Raw genomic sequence first — 16401 nt, forward strand, 5'->3', positions numbered from 1 at the left:
AGAAGCCTTTTTTTTTTTTTTTTTTTTTTTTTTTAAGATGGGCATTTCCATATTGTTTAGTGTAACAGAACTTTAGCCTATTTGGGACAATGAGAAAAACAGTTGAGAGATAGTGAGAAAAGAAGCTAGATTTTGTTGTTGTTTTAGTGAAATTGTCAGTAGTTGAGAATAGGTCATCAAGATGCAGGTCATCATCTGCAGAGTTCTAAACTTAAGAGCATTCACTGCAAAAATGTCTCAATTTGGAAGCTCTTAAATTAAACTGCCATTACATTTTACTTAAAAATTTTTTCTGGAAAAATGTACCTGCAGTTAGTGTTATTAGTTACCAAAAGACATAATTAACAGCCAAATACACAGATTTTTGCCCTCCACCCCCACACCCTGACATTTGTAGCTGCTGATGTTTTAGCCTCTGAAGTTTTACTGAAAACAGAGTTCCTGTGACGAAATCAGTTGTGTTGCACATTAGAAACCTATTTCTGAAGTTCAGATGCACTTACACATGAGTTTATGTACATATCTAAAAGCTCCTCACAATGTGAAACGACAGTGTTAATAGAAAATACTAATGGAAGTTTAATAGCTGCTTAAAAAAGGCTTTTAGAAGTTCATTGATGCAGCATTTCATGCATGATACTGCTTTTAATGGTAAAAATACATCATCAGTCAGCATCTGACAGCATGTTTTCATTGCAGTTGAAAATGGGAAAGTTAAAACTAGGTGAGTGGTGTAGGGTGGTTGGTTATGAAGTGCTGTGGAATGGGCTGGGCAACGTGTACAGAATTTACACAGTGCTCAGGTGTAAAAAAAGAAGTATGTGTCTATAAAAATTACATGGTTTAAAAAAAGTTCTATTTAGAAGTAGAGAAAACAACCAACCAGCCAATGTAAAAACTTGATTAATATATCAAAACTATGCCATTTGGTTTTCTAATAAAAAATCAGAATGTAATTTTATTTTTTTCCCCCTCCAGATGTCCAAGAGCAGTAACTTCTGGATTGGGGTACTTAAAAGATCCTTAGTCTACAGGGCAGGGAAGAACAGAATGTCCTCCCTGTGCTGCAATTTCCTTGAACATATAATACAGAACCTTCTCTCCAGCTTTCCTGATGTTTGTTGTGCAACACATGTTGGCAGTGGAAAACAGATGATCCTGTTCTTGCAATTTGTATTTGTATCATGTATTAATATTATAAAACTTGGTAGAAAAGCTCTTTAATCTTTATCTCCCAGAGTAGAAGGTTTGAATATGCATAGTTGTTCTCTGTGTAGGATTTACTTTCCTTCCTTTCTCAAAGCAGCCTAGGTTTCAGTAGGCTGCTGGCCCTTAGTCCTACAGTATTTGGTGTCGAAAGCAGTTTTTTATTTTTTACTGTAGCTCTTAACAAATTAGGTTTTGCATCAGAAGTAACCTACTGCAGTGGTGTTTTATAGTTTGATGACAGATTTCTTAACTCGTTTAATAACATATGTGCTGGCAAATAAGTAATGAGTAACAAAACATTTTCCTCCTGCACCCTGATGGTGCTTGCGTTTACTATGGTTCCACGTGTTGTTTTCTCAGTTATTTCCCTGAAACTAAACAGAACCGTGTTTTCCTGCTCCTGACAGGCACTTTGGAGTTGATCATTCAAGGGATAGAATAATAGGAACAGTCCTTGAGAAAAGTTTTCAGAGTAAGTAGGGATTCAGATAAGTCTGACTCGGCATGTGCAAACCTTGCCACAGGTAGGCTTGCAAAATTCAGCCTGACTTCAAAGTATATTAGATACAACATACTTGTGACTAATTCAAGGGTAATAAATGCTTGCATGTTTCTGGCATAATTATCATTAAACAGCCTTGCTGAAAGTCATGTGAAAAATAACTATATATTGTAAAAGAGAGTCTGTCTATTTAGTGAGTAAAAGAACAATAATTTGAGGGGAACTAATGAGGGTTTTTAATTTTTTTTCCTCTCCAGTCTAATGTATTTAAGTTTTCAGTATACTGTTGCTAGTTGTTCTTATAGTGGTATTTCATGGTTGGGGGGGGGGGGGGGGGGGGGTGTATGTGTTGGATTTTCTTTGGGTTTTGTTTGTTTTTCATTTCTGCTGCAACACTTTGTAAGTGTTGATTGTAGTACTAGGGCAGGAGGAGAAAGTAGAATGCATGTTTAATATCATTGTAGTAGTAAGGGGAAATAGCCAAAAGAGGTAGCAGAATTAATATTTTACCTTTTGCAGTTGGCACAGTTATCTTTTTCTAGAGACACGCTCTTGGATATCCCAAATTGTGAGGAGTATTAGCACAAGGTGTGTTTTCCTCCCACCTATCTTTCAAAAGTTTCAAGGTCCATATTTTTTCCTCTGGATTGTTTGGTGTTTCTCTGCTTCTTCATAGACTAATGGTTGATTTGGAATCTTTGCTTGGTACAGTCTGTATTTGCCAATCCATACCAGTATGGATTTCTCCAGAAAACTGCGTGTCATGGTCTGTTGGCTTGTATTGTTTCTGAAGGCTATGATAAAATGTTATTTGGGATCTATACAAAGTCAGAAATCAAAGTAGGATTTTCTTGGTGACCCTTTGTTTTTTGGTTACATTTAAACATACAAAGTGCTGAAGCTCATGGCTCCTGGGTCTTGACTTTTTTTTTTTTTAATGTTTTTTTTCCTTCCTCTGATTTAACATAATAGTAGGATACAGAAAGGGAAGAATGAGAGCCAAACCCAGTAAGGTATAAAGTACTCTAAATGTACTTTTTCATCCTCTCTCTTCTTTGTTGGATGAGTTAACACTGACTGTACCCCCTTCATCCCCAGCATGCAGAAAGAACTGTCTGGCCTTTCATCTTGGTTGCCTTTTTTTTTTTTTCCTTCAGCTCTTTTGCCACTGCAAGACAGATCTGTGACTGCCTCTCCTTGTCATGATAGGCATTTCATAAACACTTTTAAAATTCTGAAACCCTAAACTAGGAATTTCCAAAGGTTCATCAAAACTGCTCCTTGACATAACAAGGTTTCAGCTGGGCCAATGTAGTGATAGATGTCAGTCACTTCTGATGGAAAGTCCACATAAGGCAGATGGCTTTGCATGGCAAGTATCTCCAAATCTGCACTGCTCTTACTAGCAGGAGATAGATTTTTTTTTTTGTTTTTTCTGCCTTTGTTACAACAGTGTTCTGCAGATGTGGCTTATGGCAGAGAAATCTGTTAGAGGCTTTCATTTCCTGAAAATTTGGTGAAATGACTGTGCCCTGAGATGGTGTTTTACAGAGGTTGTGCTTGAAAAGTTGCAGTAGTGTTAATTCATATTGAGACTTGTAGATAGTTTTATTACACATAAACTTTCCTATCCTTTCAAGGGGAGCCATCTTCCTCTTGACTTCCTGTGCATCACAGAAAATCCCAGCAAATAGATCAGTTATGGACCATAAAAAATTTGAAGTGTAAATTGTAGATTTGTTAATGAAATCTCGGTATTCTAACTGAATTTACTCATTCCTACACTGTGGGTTTGCACCCAGTTTTTTCAAAGATATCAGACACTCAACTGGAGTTGAGTGTCATGCTCATTCTTCAGTTCCAGCAGTGCTAAAGGCAGTTACTCATAATGCAGGATGAGATGAGGCTGGAAATAATTGCCACCGGAAGTTAATAAAAACAGGAAATTACAAAGTTCTAATTATTTTTCTTGAGATATTGGTGTTGAGAATATTCAGACTTCAGTCTAATTAAAGAAGGCAAGCTGTCTGCTTCATAATTCAGCTACTCTCTTCTTATTAGAAATAATCTGTCCTCACAAAATATATCGTATTTAGTTTACATATGCTAATTAGAATATTCTTCTCATGAGGTTCGGAGGCTGGTTTTCATCCTGTCAGTGTCCAGCTGTTTTACTGACATCATTGTTTGTGAAACTGAGTTCTTTGTTTCTTTAAATTTATTTTTTTTTTGGTAGTGGTGGTGGCTTGGTTTTTTCTGTTAGTTTGTTTTGCTGATGGTTGGTTTTGCGTTTTTTAAAGTACCAGTGACTGGTTCCACAATTCCTCTGTGTGTCTGTTCTGGTCACTTTGTGTTGCTATTGGAGAATCTATAATTTCCTCCTGTCTGAGAGACAGTCTCCTGGTAAGGTGGCATTTTTGTAGGCACCAAGGGTGTGGTCACAGGGTTGCATTCTCACCTCTGTGTTCAGGCACCTTGAAGTACTGCCTGAATTTGAAGATGAGTTGATCAGAAACATCTTTCTGGTCAGGACAAAGTGGGGATACTTGAACCTCTTTCAGTGTGTTTTTATTGTTCTCACTGGCTGTGCTTTTCTAATGAGACCAAAGTTGCTGTATTTCAGCCAAAAAGGGAGGTGACCTTTGAGGCTGCTAATTTGACTACTCTAATAAATGAAGCAGTATGACCAGGTAGAAATTTTAATTGGTCCTAGTTGGAATCTTGAGTCAGTAGTCAGACAGAAAAAAACCCCCAGCTTGTAGTAATAAAGTCTATTTTATTTAGTATCACTCAGAAATATAATGAGGAAAGGCTCTTAAGCACTACGTAGGAAAGGCTCTTAAACAATATATATTTCTGAACCTTAAAATCTACTTGGTCAGCTTTTTCACTGTAACATCAAGCAACCGTGCAGCAAGGCCACAGCTTTGAAAGTATTGCTTTATAAATGAGGAATGCACCCAAAAAGGGATCCTTGTCCCTTCTCAATGAAAGCTTGTCAGAGCAGAAGTCAAGCTGCCTATTAAGCAGGAAGGGCAGTTCTTTTAATAAAATACTTGCAAGGCAGCCACCTGGAGATTTGTTTATTGCTTTGCTAAATGTTATATATGATGCTGTAATACAGTTATCAGCAGTTTGGGAAAACAATATAATTTAAAAAAAAAATCTATCTCCTTGTTCTAGTTCATCAGTTCTACATGCTAGTGCTGATGGTTAGAGCTGATTATTCTAAGAAAAAGATCTTTTTCTTCCCTCTCTAAAAAGAGTTATCTAACAAGCAGCTCAAGTATGCAGGTAGTTGCACAGTTATTCTGTATGTCTAATAAAAATGTGCATGTTAATGTACTTCTTTAGAAATTCAATCTTTAACCTGATGTTAAATATCTCTTGGGGTGTGGTTGTGGAAAGAAACCAGAATTTTTCATCAGATCCTAGTTACCACTTTTTACTCCTGACTTCTGAAAAGGAAAATATTCTGGAGTACCTGGAGGGGTTTTTAACTAATGTTCACACGTGGTTTTTGTGCTACATGGGTTTGGACCATGAACTCTGTACTGAATGAGGTTTAAAGATGTGAATAGCTGTTTGTGACTGTTGATAATTTTTTAAGAAAAACAGGTGGGGACAAGTTTTGGGCTTGCAGCCAGTTTCTTTCGCAGTTGTCTCCTTTCGCTTTGTCTGGTTTGTGCCAGCTCTAAGAACTGAAGTCTGTGCCTTGCTGTGTAAGCCGTGTTTTAGCATGTGCAGCATTTTGAAGGTGCCACTTGACTTGACAGACCTTTGAGGGAGTGTTTTCTCTCCCATGTGATTTGAGAGACCTATGTGAGCATTGCTGTAATGGGCTTCAAAGTGTGCTGAGGAGAAAAGATCAGATTCTTGGCCTCTCAGGGAAATTAACTTTTATTTAACACAAGAAATAATCTAAACCTTAAGAAACTCTCAGTGTAGCTCGAAGTAGTTGCTTTTCTCCTTGTAGAAAATAATTTACATGTGTTGTAAAACTAACGCAAGGTTTTGAACAAATACAGGTAGAGTTTGAGTGTCTGATCTATTCTTACTCTTTTTAGGCCATAATGACTGCATGACCTATTTCCGATGTCTCATTTGGGTATCGATGTTTAAAAGGTTAAAATGTAAATTCCAGAAAGGTGCTGTTTGGTTCTTGGGGTGGTGTGTTATGTGGTTTTTTCTTTTGCTCTGTACTGAGACTTTTAGCTTAAGCAAAACATTTTTCCTCTTTCAATTTAAGGAAGAATTTCTATATAGGACAAATTCAAGGTATTCCAAATAATTTTTGTTTATTAAATAAACTGGTACAAGTTACAGTAGGCTTGTGTAGTGTTATGTATCTCTGGTTTATTATCAGTGAGAAATTGTATGTATATTTAAAATATTCTAGTAGTCAGTAATGGTTATTGTGTCTAGTTGTTGCTTCCCAGAAGGCGAAACCTCTTCATCCCAGATGGTGTTCGGCAGGTCTGATCTTTCCGTAGTCTTTAAGAAAGCATACATTTTTAATGTTAGGTCTGTCCCCTTTCCCAGCTGAGAGCTGCTCTGAGTGGAGATCTGTCTCTGAATCTTTTTCTTGCAGGGTCTCTTCCAGTTCCAAACAGCTTTGACTCCTGTCAGAGGTTAATCCTTCTCGTTGAGCGGTGCCATTAGAACCTTACAAAAATACCACCTCTTAGATTTTTATCTTTCTGTGACTTGAGCTGCTTTGGATCTTGCTTGGGAAAATACTGCAGGGTTTCTTTCCTTAATGATAATGAAAATATATTACAGTATTTATTAAACTCTTTGGTGTTAGTAGTAAATGAATTTGCAGCTATTTCTTATTTTAATATTGTATTTTTAACATTAAACATAAAATGAAGGGAATAGCTGTATACATGCCTCTTGTTTCTTTGGGGGCTTTTTATTTGGTTTTGGTTTGTTTAGAAATTCACTTTGGAGAAGTGGAACTTGACAGTGAAGGACCACCAAAATGCTCCTGCCCTGAGGACACATTGAGTCTGGGCTCAATGACTTTTGCAGGTCATTTTTTTCACTCTTGTATTTTTTATTTTTTTTTCTTCTTCCCTTCATGGGAGTGATATTCCTAGCTAGTGGTTTTCAGAAGCAACCTTAAGCCATCCATAATTTAACCCTCAAATACTGTCCGGAATCCATGGGAAAGCCTCTACTAGTGTGAGAAACCTTTGCTCTGAGATGTGGAGCAGAAGGTACAATTTCTTTACTCAGTATCTTTCATGTTTTGGTACTGTGTCTGCTTTTAAGTGTCAGCCACTTGTTGGGAGTGTTTGCAAGGACACAGGATGAGTGTCAGTCACACCACTGCTGCATACATTTATTTAACAGCTCACTCCCAGAGACTTTGCTCCTTAAAGAAAAATGGTGGGTGAGTGTGTTCTGCTTATTTTTTTGTGTGGACAGTTTGTTACAGAGATGTTAATGTTTTTGCAGTTACTGTATGTGCAAATACAGAACTCTTGCCTTGTATTTCTGTTCTCTAAGTTTTCTGGCTATTATTGCTGGTTCTGTTGGGTGTACCTTCCTTCTTTACTCCCTTAAACTTGTCCTTCTTCTCTGTTGCAATTTTAAACTAATCCAACAATGAGGTATTTGGAACTGTCATCTCACAGGTTGGCACTCTGCCTTATCCATGCTTTGCCAAATTTATGGCAAGATTCGCTCTACCCAAAGCAAGTGAACTGTATCAGTTCACGTTTTAGTTGCTTTACTCAGATTTTCTTCTAATTAAGAAGACTGACAGTATTTTTTTTTTTATCTTAATAGTTTATTATTTCATTCTGAAGTTGTACCAGTTCTACTTAAAGACACTGTGTAATGAGAACTCTTGTTACTGTTGAAATTTGTTCGATAGGCAAGATGAATTATGGCTTCATTCAAATAGGTTCAGTATGGATTAACTTTATTTTTCAGAGCTGTTTTTCTAGAATCTACTCCCAGTTTGATTTGGATTTTTCTATTTTAAAACTGGTTGGTTATATTTCCCACTACTTTCTTCCCCCAGTCTGCAGGAACAATTTCAGTGCTGTGTCTGTCTGGAAATATCTGCCACCCCCAGTCTTTTGCTTCTCTTGACTACAAATCTTTTTGTTTGGTTTGGTTTGTTCCTCCTGCCCCATTTGGAGAAGATGTGGAAAACTAGCACAAAAATGTGAAGCTGCAGTGTTAAAACTGAAGTGATTTAAACCCTACAGGTTAGTGTATGAACTGCCTCCCTTGAGCCCCCCTTGTTTCCTTTTTAACTGGTGAGTCAATGAGTCAGTTTGGGGAGTTTTAATACCTTTAAAAAAAAAAAGAAGCTTTATCAGCCTTACTGACTTCACTCTACTTGTCATTTATATGTAAGATGATTTTTGGAAATATTAATGGAACACATGTAAGGTAGAAATGAAACTACATCATATGCACATGTTTTGGAAAAGGTGTTGCTGACGTGATAAACTTTCACTAGAAGTGATCTGCAGGTGGTTTTGGGTTTTTTTTTTTTCAATAAATAAACTATTTTGACAAGCCTTTGTCACTTTTCTGTAACTTAAAATGTCTTCATGAAACAGAAGAAGTCAATTGTGTCATTTTAATTTTTTTCTTTATTTTAATGTACTCACTTCCATAGCATTTTTTTTGGAAAGGCAAAGCAGTCTTGACTGATTGTAACAGTTGCCAGAATGGCAGATTTCTTTTCTTTCCCTCATGGCAGTATTTGCCCTTACTGGTCTTTTGTGAGTCTTAAAGCTTGAATATGGTTCAGGTTTCAAGAGTCATTTTGCACTATGAACTGAGATAATTCTTAATTTAAATTTAGGTTTTGACTTGTCAGTGTCACAAAGTTCAATAAACATGATTTTGTTTGAAATTATTTTATCTTACTATACAATATAATTGGTGTAAAATATTCAGGTAAATATTTATTTGAGAGCAGATTCAACTTAATTTAATTTCTTAAAAACTGCAGATGTATATGGCTTGGTTAAGACTGTGACAGCATCTGGCAGTCATTTCAGCAGGTGTTTGTATGAGGATATTAATATTACACACACATTCTTCCAAATTTGTTTATTGACTTTTATGCTTCTGTCATTGACAAATGTGATTGTAATGCCTTTTATGTATGTTTAGCTGATACTGTTACACTTCAAAATAAGGTTTTTCAAAATATTTTGGAGGCACTGAAGTTCTGTATTTTAAAATAGATTTTTCTGCTTTGAAACAGCATACGTTTAAGTGGTTTTTAGGGAAGGATTTTCAAAATAGAGCTCTTGGAGTTCTCAGTCTTTTTTAAGAGTTGTTACGTTGCTTGCTCAGGGAAGGATAATGTGCAGTGTTGGGGAAATACCACTTTGTGAGCAGCATTTCTCTGAAGGCTCCCCCTGTAGCTGGTTTAATCTGTTCAGAGCTTGCAGGGAGCGTTTGGAAGGCTAAAAACAAGCACTGAGGCTACTGCTGTAAAGGATCACTCAAGACCTTCAGGTTTCTTGGTAGCGCTCCACTTGGCAGTACACAGGCTGCACTTGGAAAAACATGATCCGTTGTTGTTCCTGAAGTGTCAGAAATCATCTGTGCAGGAGCCCCTCGGATGTGTGGCAAAAACTGCTGGTGAGAAAGATGTCATCCAGCTCACCTGACTGTGGTTCTCCTTCCATAAGCACGTCACCAGGTGACGTGCCAACCTGTCAGTAGGTTGGGGGCAGGGCCAGGCCAGAGGATCTTGGCTCCTGAAGCACCTTCTCCCTGTGAGCTGCTCTCTCAATACAGGAGCCTGTGTCACCATACGTTCCAGGTGCACGGCCACATGGACCGGTGCCCCCAGGCTGGCACCGCTCAGCAGTGAAGGGCACCTTGGCTCATGTGTGCTGGGCACCCTTCTGCCTCCCATGCCATGTGGATTCTTTCTTTCCCTTGCTACCCTTCCCTCGTCTTACTTGCTGTTCAAATGGAAAAAGGAAGATTTTAATTCTTCTGATACCTGTGGTGAGCGTGAGTGAACGTGTGCGTATCCCTTAATGTCATCTGTGCTAGAAAAGTGATCTTTGAGCAGGACTCCTGCCATCTTCCTAAAACCACTGCAAGAAAATGAATACATTTCTCTTCTGCTTACCCAGTCCTTCAGTGTTTCAGCCAAACTGACCTTTAGTGCCATTTTCCCCCTCAGGCTTCTGCCTTCTCTTTCCAGCACTAATATGTTTTGTCCTTTGTGGCCTCCATGGGTTTACTTCTGAAGACCTGATTGGGGTTTATCTGTGCCCTTTTCATCACCTATTGAGGGATCAAAATTCTGTGCTTTGATTTTTATTTTTCTCTTTTTCCTGTTGTCTTTGCTTATGATGCTTTTGCTGTGTCTCATGTGGCAATTTTGAACTATTGTACCGACCATCCAGAACAGGGGGAAAAAATCAGCTCTGCTGACAGTCATCTTGTGTCTTTAATGCAAAGTAGGGGAGCAGTGGGGGCTTCAAGACACAGCACTCAAAGTCCCTGGTTAGCTTCTGGAAGATATTAGCAACAGAAATCATAATTACTGTATCAAATTTAAAATAGAAACAAGGGGTGCTGAGTAGATCTGTCTGGCGATGTTTGAGTACGTTTGGGTGTTTTGCTATGAGAGAGCCTTCGGACTGGTGGTGGTGCCTGAATTTTTCCTGGCGGGGCCTGCTTTATGCCCTCTGCTTCTTTTTCAGCTCTGGTGTGCCAGGGGAGGCTTCTGTCTTCTGCCTGTTGATATCTTGTGAAATTGGTGGGGTGTTTTTGATCAGAGATGAAAAGAAACAGGTAAAACCAGGCGACTGAATCATGAGTATGCAGTGGGTCCGCTCTTAGGTCAGCAATCTCCCACAGGCACACGATGCCAACACTGGGCCAGACACTCCCCAAGAAAACACTGCTGGTCGTGTGTCAGTGTTCTTTAGGGTTTTTTTACATAATTCATGATTACTTAGGCTTCTGAGGTAGAGAAGTGTTCAGCTGCTAGTGAGGTGTGCTCTGTAAGCAGCAGACAGGAAGACTGAGCCATCTCATAGGTAAAGTTACGGAGGTGTCTCTGTTTTAAAAGGTGGTGGGTCTTGGTAGAAGTTCCACCGTTCACTTCTGTCCCTAAAACCTGTGCTGCGAAAGGGGGTGGTGGTTCTTGCCAGTCATGTGGTCTTGTCCCCCTCGTGGCTGTGCTGGGCTGGCCAAAAGCTAATCATGGAGGTGGTACTTCCAGGTTGATTTCCAGGTGGATTGATGAGCTGATGAAGCTCTCCTAGATTGCTTTGAGCTGCCTGTGTGAAGTTGCACATGTACCACCAGTGAACTTCATCTTTGTACCAGATTCTGTCCTCAATTAGATGTCCTGGCAGTGTTGTGATCTGTTATGGTACATGGCAAGGTTGCAATTTATAAATACCAGCTAAGGAACAGAAGAAAATGGGACCATAAGAGAGCAGGAGGACGCTGAATTAGTGTGTGGGGTCTTTCTCTCAGAGTCTTATTGTTTTGATGGTATGTGTAATCCAGTTTTGTAATTATTGTTAAACCAAAAACCCCTTAGGAAAATCATGATATTAAGATTTTGAAATGTAAGAGAGTCTCTTTAGAGTTGTTTCTTTGTGTTTTAAACAAATTACTTTAATATTGGAAGGGTAGGGGAGTTTTATGGTGAGATATTGGGGCTTTTTTGGGGCTTTTTTTTTTTTTTACATCAGTCTCTTCTCAGCCTAATATATTTAGGAAAACTGCTGGCTCTGCAGCACTGCTTTTCTGGCTATCACTTCCACGTCACATTTTGCCCAGTTTAAGAACAAAAGACCAATTAAAATGAAAAGGAAATCCAAAATTTTTTTCTCACAGTTAAGCACCTGCAAAAAGTATACCTTTTACTTCAGTGGAGTTGACTTAAATTTATTTTCTTGGGTTTTTTGTTTGTTTTTTTTTCCTGGGCTTTTTAAAATTCTTGTAACTTTATAATGTAATGGTTATAAGGCATGCAGTGATAAGTAATTATTCCTTGCCTATTTCAAGTATGTTCCATAAATATATGAATAGGGAAAATTGAAAGTAGTGAATCAAAAACTTAAAAATTATTCTCATCATCACTTTCTGCACTTCTTTTTTTAGGGGGCAGGGAGAAAATATGCTCTTAGTTTTCTAACGTATAATTTAAGTGAAGAGGATGTATTTAAAGCTACCTCTGTTTTACAGAAGGTTCTATAAGCCATCCTGGGCTATTCTTGAAATGTTAGAGGAAAATTCTGCCTTGAGTTTTGTACTAAATGTTATGTTTACTAAAGGATTTCTTGATAACATCTAGTTAATAATTGAAATCCTGTGTTCCTTGTTCTGCTGATTGTGTTAGGTGAAAAATTTGAGGTAATGAGGTGATGGAATTAGTGTAGTGAATTAAATGCTTGCAGAGAAACCAAAAGCCTAGGTATCTCATGTAGCTTTATGTATGCTGTGTATATTCTGGGTTTTTTTGGTTTGTTTTTAACTAGGGCTTTTCTGTTCTCTTGCACTTCCTCCCCACCCTCCTGACTTACCAGAAAATTTCTGAAGCATTTTCCTGGTATAAAACAAAATTAAAATTCCAATTGTCAAATTTCTTTTTCTGTTTACAGATGATGATGTACCTGCAGATATGGTTGCAGAAGAATCAGGTCCTGGTGCACAAAATAGTCCATACCAACTTCGCAGAAAAACTCTTCTACCTAAAAGAACAGCTTGCCCTACAAAGAGCAGTATGGAGGTAACTTCTTTGTTTTTAATTGTAAAGGAAATCTTATTGATTCAAGAATATGATACCAATTTAGTATTTTTCACAAGTTACCTAGTGACTGAACTAATTCTTATTTATTTCACTAAAGGGTGCCTCCACTTCAGCTACTGAAAACTTTGGCCACCGAGCAAAACGTGCTAGAGTATCTGGAAAATCCCAGGATTTATCAGGTAATAACTTTGTACTAAAACTGGAGTGGGAGAGAAGGACAGTTTAGTTTCACATGCAATCCCACACATCACCCCCATAGTGGAAAATGCCCAAAACTGGCTTGTTCTGAACTTCAAATTCGGAATGATGATTTTAATCAGAATTTTTAGAATCTGGTTCTTTAGTCTGTCTGCTTCACTGCAGGCAGGTTTTGGTTGGTTTTTTTATTCTCCTCACAGTGCTGTGTAGTTGTATCTAAGCTACTGTTAGGAGCAGTAAGGCTGCAATGGTGCCTTACTTACCATTTCTCCTATTGATGGTATTGTTTAGAAGTAGTTTTGGTATGTTATTATAGGACTTAATTGTGGAGAGAGTTTGTGTGTTTTTAAATAAAAATATGCATATGCCTATATGTATAGATGTGCATATACTTTTGCACACAGCTACAGTATATGTACATTGTATAATAGGCACACATGTGCAATACTTGTGTATATAATTATATTGTGTGTGTATTTTGTGTGTATACACATCATGGATATACACAGGCACACATACCCTACTTGTACTTTTTCTCTGTGTAGTTTTCAGCCTCTCTGCTTCTATACCTTTTTGTCTCCTGACACACTCTTTAGTTTCAGGAGATCTGCTGTCACTTTTTCCCTGGAAAATCAACACCAATGCTTGCCAACTCCCATTGATGTGGTTTCTGTTGCTTTTCTTGGTTTTTGGTTTGTTTGGGGTTTTTTTGGTGTTTTTTTTTTTTTTAAACCATGTCTCTTAATATTGTGAACTAAAACTGAGTAGCTGGCTCAAGGCTTTGGTCTGTTTTCATTGCTTCTGTTGAAGTCTACTCTTTCTGGCTCCTCACCTTCTCCATAGTGTAGATTTTATCTTTCAAGCTCTGTCTCTTTCCCGCTCTGTTTCATTCTCCCTCTCTTTGATTATCTCCTGATTTCAGCAGCTGTTTAAGAACCATTTAATCTCAGATTTATATCCTTGAAATAGCCAGAACCAATTGGACATCAACCTGTGTCATTTTGCTTTGATTCATTTCCTGATTTGCTGTCTGAAGCCTTGTGCAAAGTCATCTTGACACGGACTCAGTTTCTCTTGTCAGTTCTTAGGCTTTTTTCCATGTCATTCACTTCCTTGCTGTATTTTTCATTGTGCTTTTACTCTCCTCCTTGCTTTAGTGAAGGTGTGTAGCTTTACTTGAGTCCTGTGGTACAACTTACAGCACGAATGACACTGATTTCCAAAGGAATTCTCCACACCTTTGCTGTGCATTCCTTTTGTTACATTCTTGAGCTGGCGTGGGGAGAATACAGGGATTGTTGAGGCTTCTCCAGCATGGAATTAACAGAGTAGTTGTTACAATTGTATAGTTGTTACAATTTTACTTTTAAGATTGTATTCAAACCAGTCACAATCTAACAAGGGAGTGTCCTCCTCAACCAATTTGCAATTAATCTCTTTCCCAGTACAGGTGATGGGGTTTTGTTATTTTCTTTCTTGAGTTTCTGGGAGATTCCTCTAAATTTCTACAAGTATTGATTGTGGTGAGATTTATTTTAACACACAAACCCCTCCCACCCTGTTTTTTGTTGGCATAGATAATGATAACTGTTGGAATTGAGTTGTAAGCATGAGACTTCCTCATCAGTGGAGATTGTGTATTCTTGTGTACAGTTGATTTATTTTAGAACTGTAGATGAAATGAAGGCATGGGACTGGAAATACAGGAAAATGTCTTGGTGGAAAAACCTTCCTTTTTGTGTGGACTCTTGAGTTGAGGAAAATTTGGTGGAGTCAAAAGAGAAATGCCAGTCAATTGGAGTTTCCAATTGGAGTTTCCAATTGGAGTGGAGGCAGTAGCTGGAAAACAGAAGACTACTCCTTATTTTAATACTGATTTCAGCTTTAGTTTTGCTGGGAATGTTGCTATTTTAAATTTCCCTTTTCCCTGAACTGCGGATTTGCAGTACATACTGAGACTGCAGGTTACTGGATCACTCATTGATTGTACTGTACATCAGGAACAAGCATAACTCATAGTTTATGAGTTAGAACTTACTGACTTTTTAAATTTATTTTTGTCTTTTCCCATTGATTTATAAGATATTTTCCCAAGAACAGTACATGCCGTGTTTCTGACATATTCCTGCTTCTTAACAAGAAAAGATTTTTTACTAAATACCTCCTTATAGAGTAAAAGCTATTTGTCTCCATCTTCTCCACAAAAGTGGACAAAAAAGGTACCCATACCAGACATAATCTGCTATTTGGGATTCTTAGGGTGGCATTCTCGGTCTTTGTACAAAGGAGGGAATTCACTTTCAGGCAGCTTTCCCTGCCCCTTGTCTTGGTATTACTTTGCTAATTCCTATCTACTAAATGATCAAAACTGAAACTGAATTAACTTCACGCATATCCTGTGGAAACAGAATGACATAACCAGATGTGTTTCTAATTTTCAGTTGTGCAGTACATTAGCACTTACTGAATCATAAATAGTTCAACTGTCAACTTACGTTAGAGCAAAGATAAAGATTGGTGATGACCTCTTGCACTTTGTTTTAATTTTTATTCTTGTCTGGTTTTGACACTTATTTGGAAAACTGTGGGGGTTTTTTAATATGAATATGCATTTTGTACTTAACCTTCACTTTGTCAATAGGCATAAAACTGTCATAAATAGGAGCATGTGAATTTTTCTGATCTGGGGGCCAGACAAGCCTTTTAAATGGTTTTGGCTTATTTTTGTAAGCTGAGAGGAAGAACACATCAGTTGCATCCTTACTTTGAGACATTATTAAAAGATACCCAAGATGTGGAGTGTGGATTTGTGGAACAAAAGCATGTAGTTCTCTCTTAGATGCAGAGGAAATTTGAGTCGTAACATTAAGAAGCAAATCAGCTTTTTCAAGTTATACTGGAGAATTTCACCTAGTAATCACTGTATCAGTGATTTAAGTGGAGAAGTTTTAAATCAACCCCTACTTAACTGAGCAGAAGGACAATTTAAGTTAAATTGCTCGCTTCTACAGGATTTTGGATAAAGCTGAGTAAGGATAGCAAACACCTGTAAAATCATCATTTTGAAAACAGTGCCTAAGTTTCCATGTAAATATTGCTTGAAAAATTGCAGGGTGTGAGGGGGTTTATTCAGGCCTTTAAAATTATTTTTTTTATTTCAGGAAATGCTTTGACGCTTTCAAAGTTGGTTCTTGTCCCTTGCAGTAAGGAAACACATCTGGATTTCAATTTTCATTTTGAGATAGGGCCTAGGGAGGAAAACAGGAGTACGAACTTTGGAGCAGTGGGAGGCACTACGTTAGTGAGCTTCCCTCTTCAATAAAGAATTATTCAAGATCCTAACGTATATAAACTTACAGGAAGAAAAAAATCTGCAGGTTGCTTATTGAAGTAACTGATTGTCTTGGGAAGAAGATCAAATTATATGCCTCAGGGATTTGTGTGTTAAAAGGAGAAGACAGGTCATGGAAGACTTGGGAGGATTTACTGCCTTGCATTTGCAATATCACATTTCAGCTTTCAATAAGACAGTAGAAGACTATCTCTACATCTAACTGGAAAGCTACCACAAAAAGATGAATTCAGAAGCAATGTCCAATTATCCTGTGATGCATTTCCAGGGTAATTAGGACTGTAGAATTAACTGCTCCTGCCTGTTTGACACAGGAAAGAACCTTTATATCTCCAGTGGAAAGGGACCTTTTTAAAAACCAGCATTGAT

General features: G+C 37.8%; 1 protein-coding gene across 3 annotated transcripts in view; it reads left to right on the forward strand.

Annotated features, from left to right (window-relative positions):
* Positions 1 to 16401, forward strand: part of FBXO11 (F-box protein 11) — a 72335-nt gene that overhangs the window by 23282 nt on the left and 32652 nt on the right. For all 3 annotated transcript variants that reach the window (XM_027659202.1, XM_027659203.1, XM_027659204.1), the window contains exons 2-3: positions 12334 to 12461; positions 12580 to 12661. In XM_027659202.1, coding sequence (XP_027515003.1) covers positions 12334 to 12461; positions 12580 to 12661 — 210 coding nt within the window. The remainder of the gene's footprint in view (positions 1 to 12333; positions 12462 to 12579; positions 12662 to 16401) is intronic.

This window comes from Corapipo altera, unplaced genomic scaffold (genome assembly GCF_003945725.1).
Source record: "Corapipo altera isolate COAL_440 unplaced genomic scaffold, ASM394572v1 48, whole genome shotgun sequence".
Taxonomy (NCBI): Eukaryota; Metazoa; Chordata; class Aves; order Passeriformes; family Pipridae; genus Corapipo; species Corapipo altera.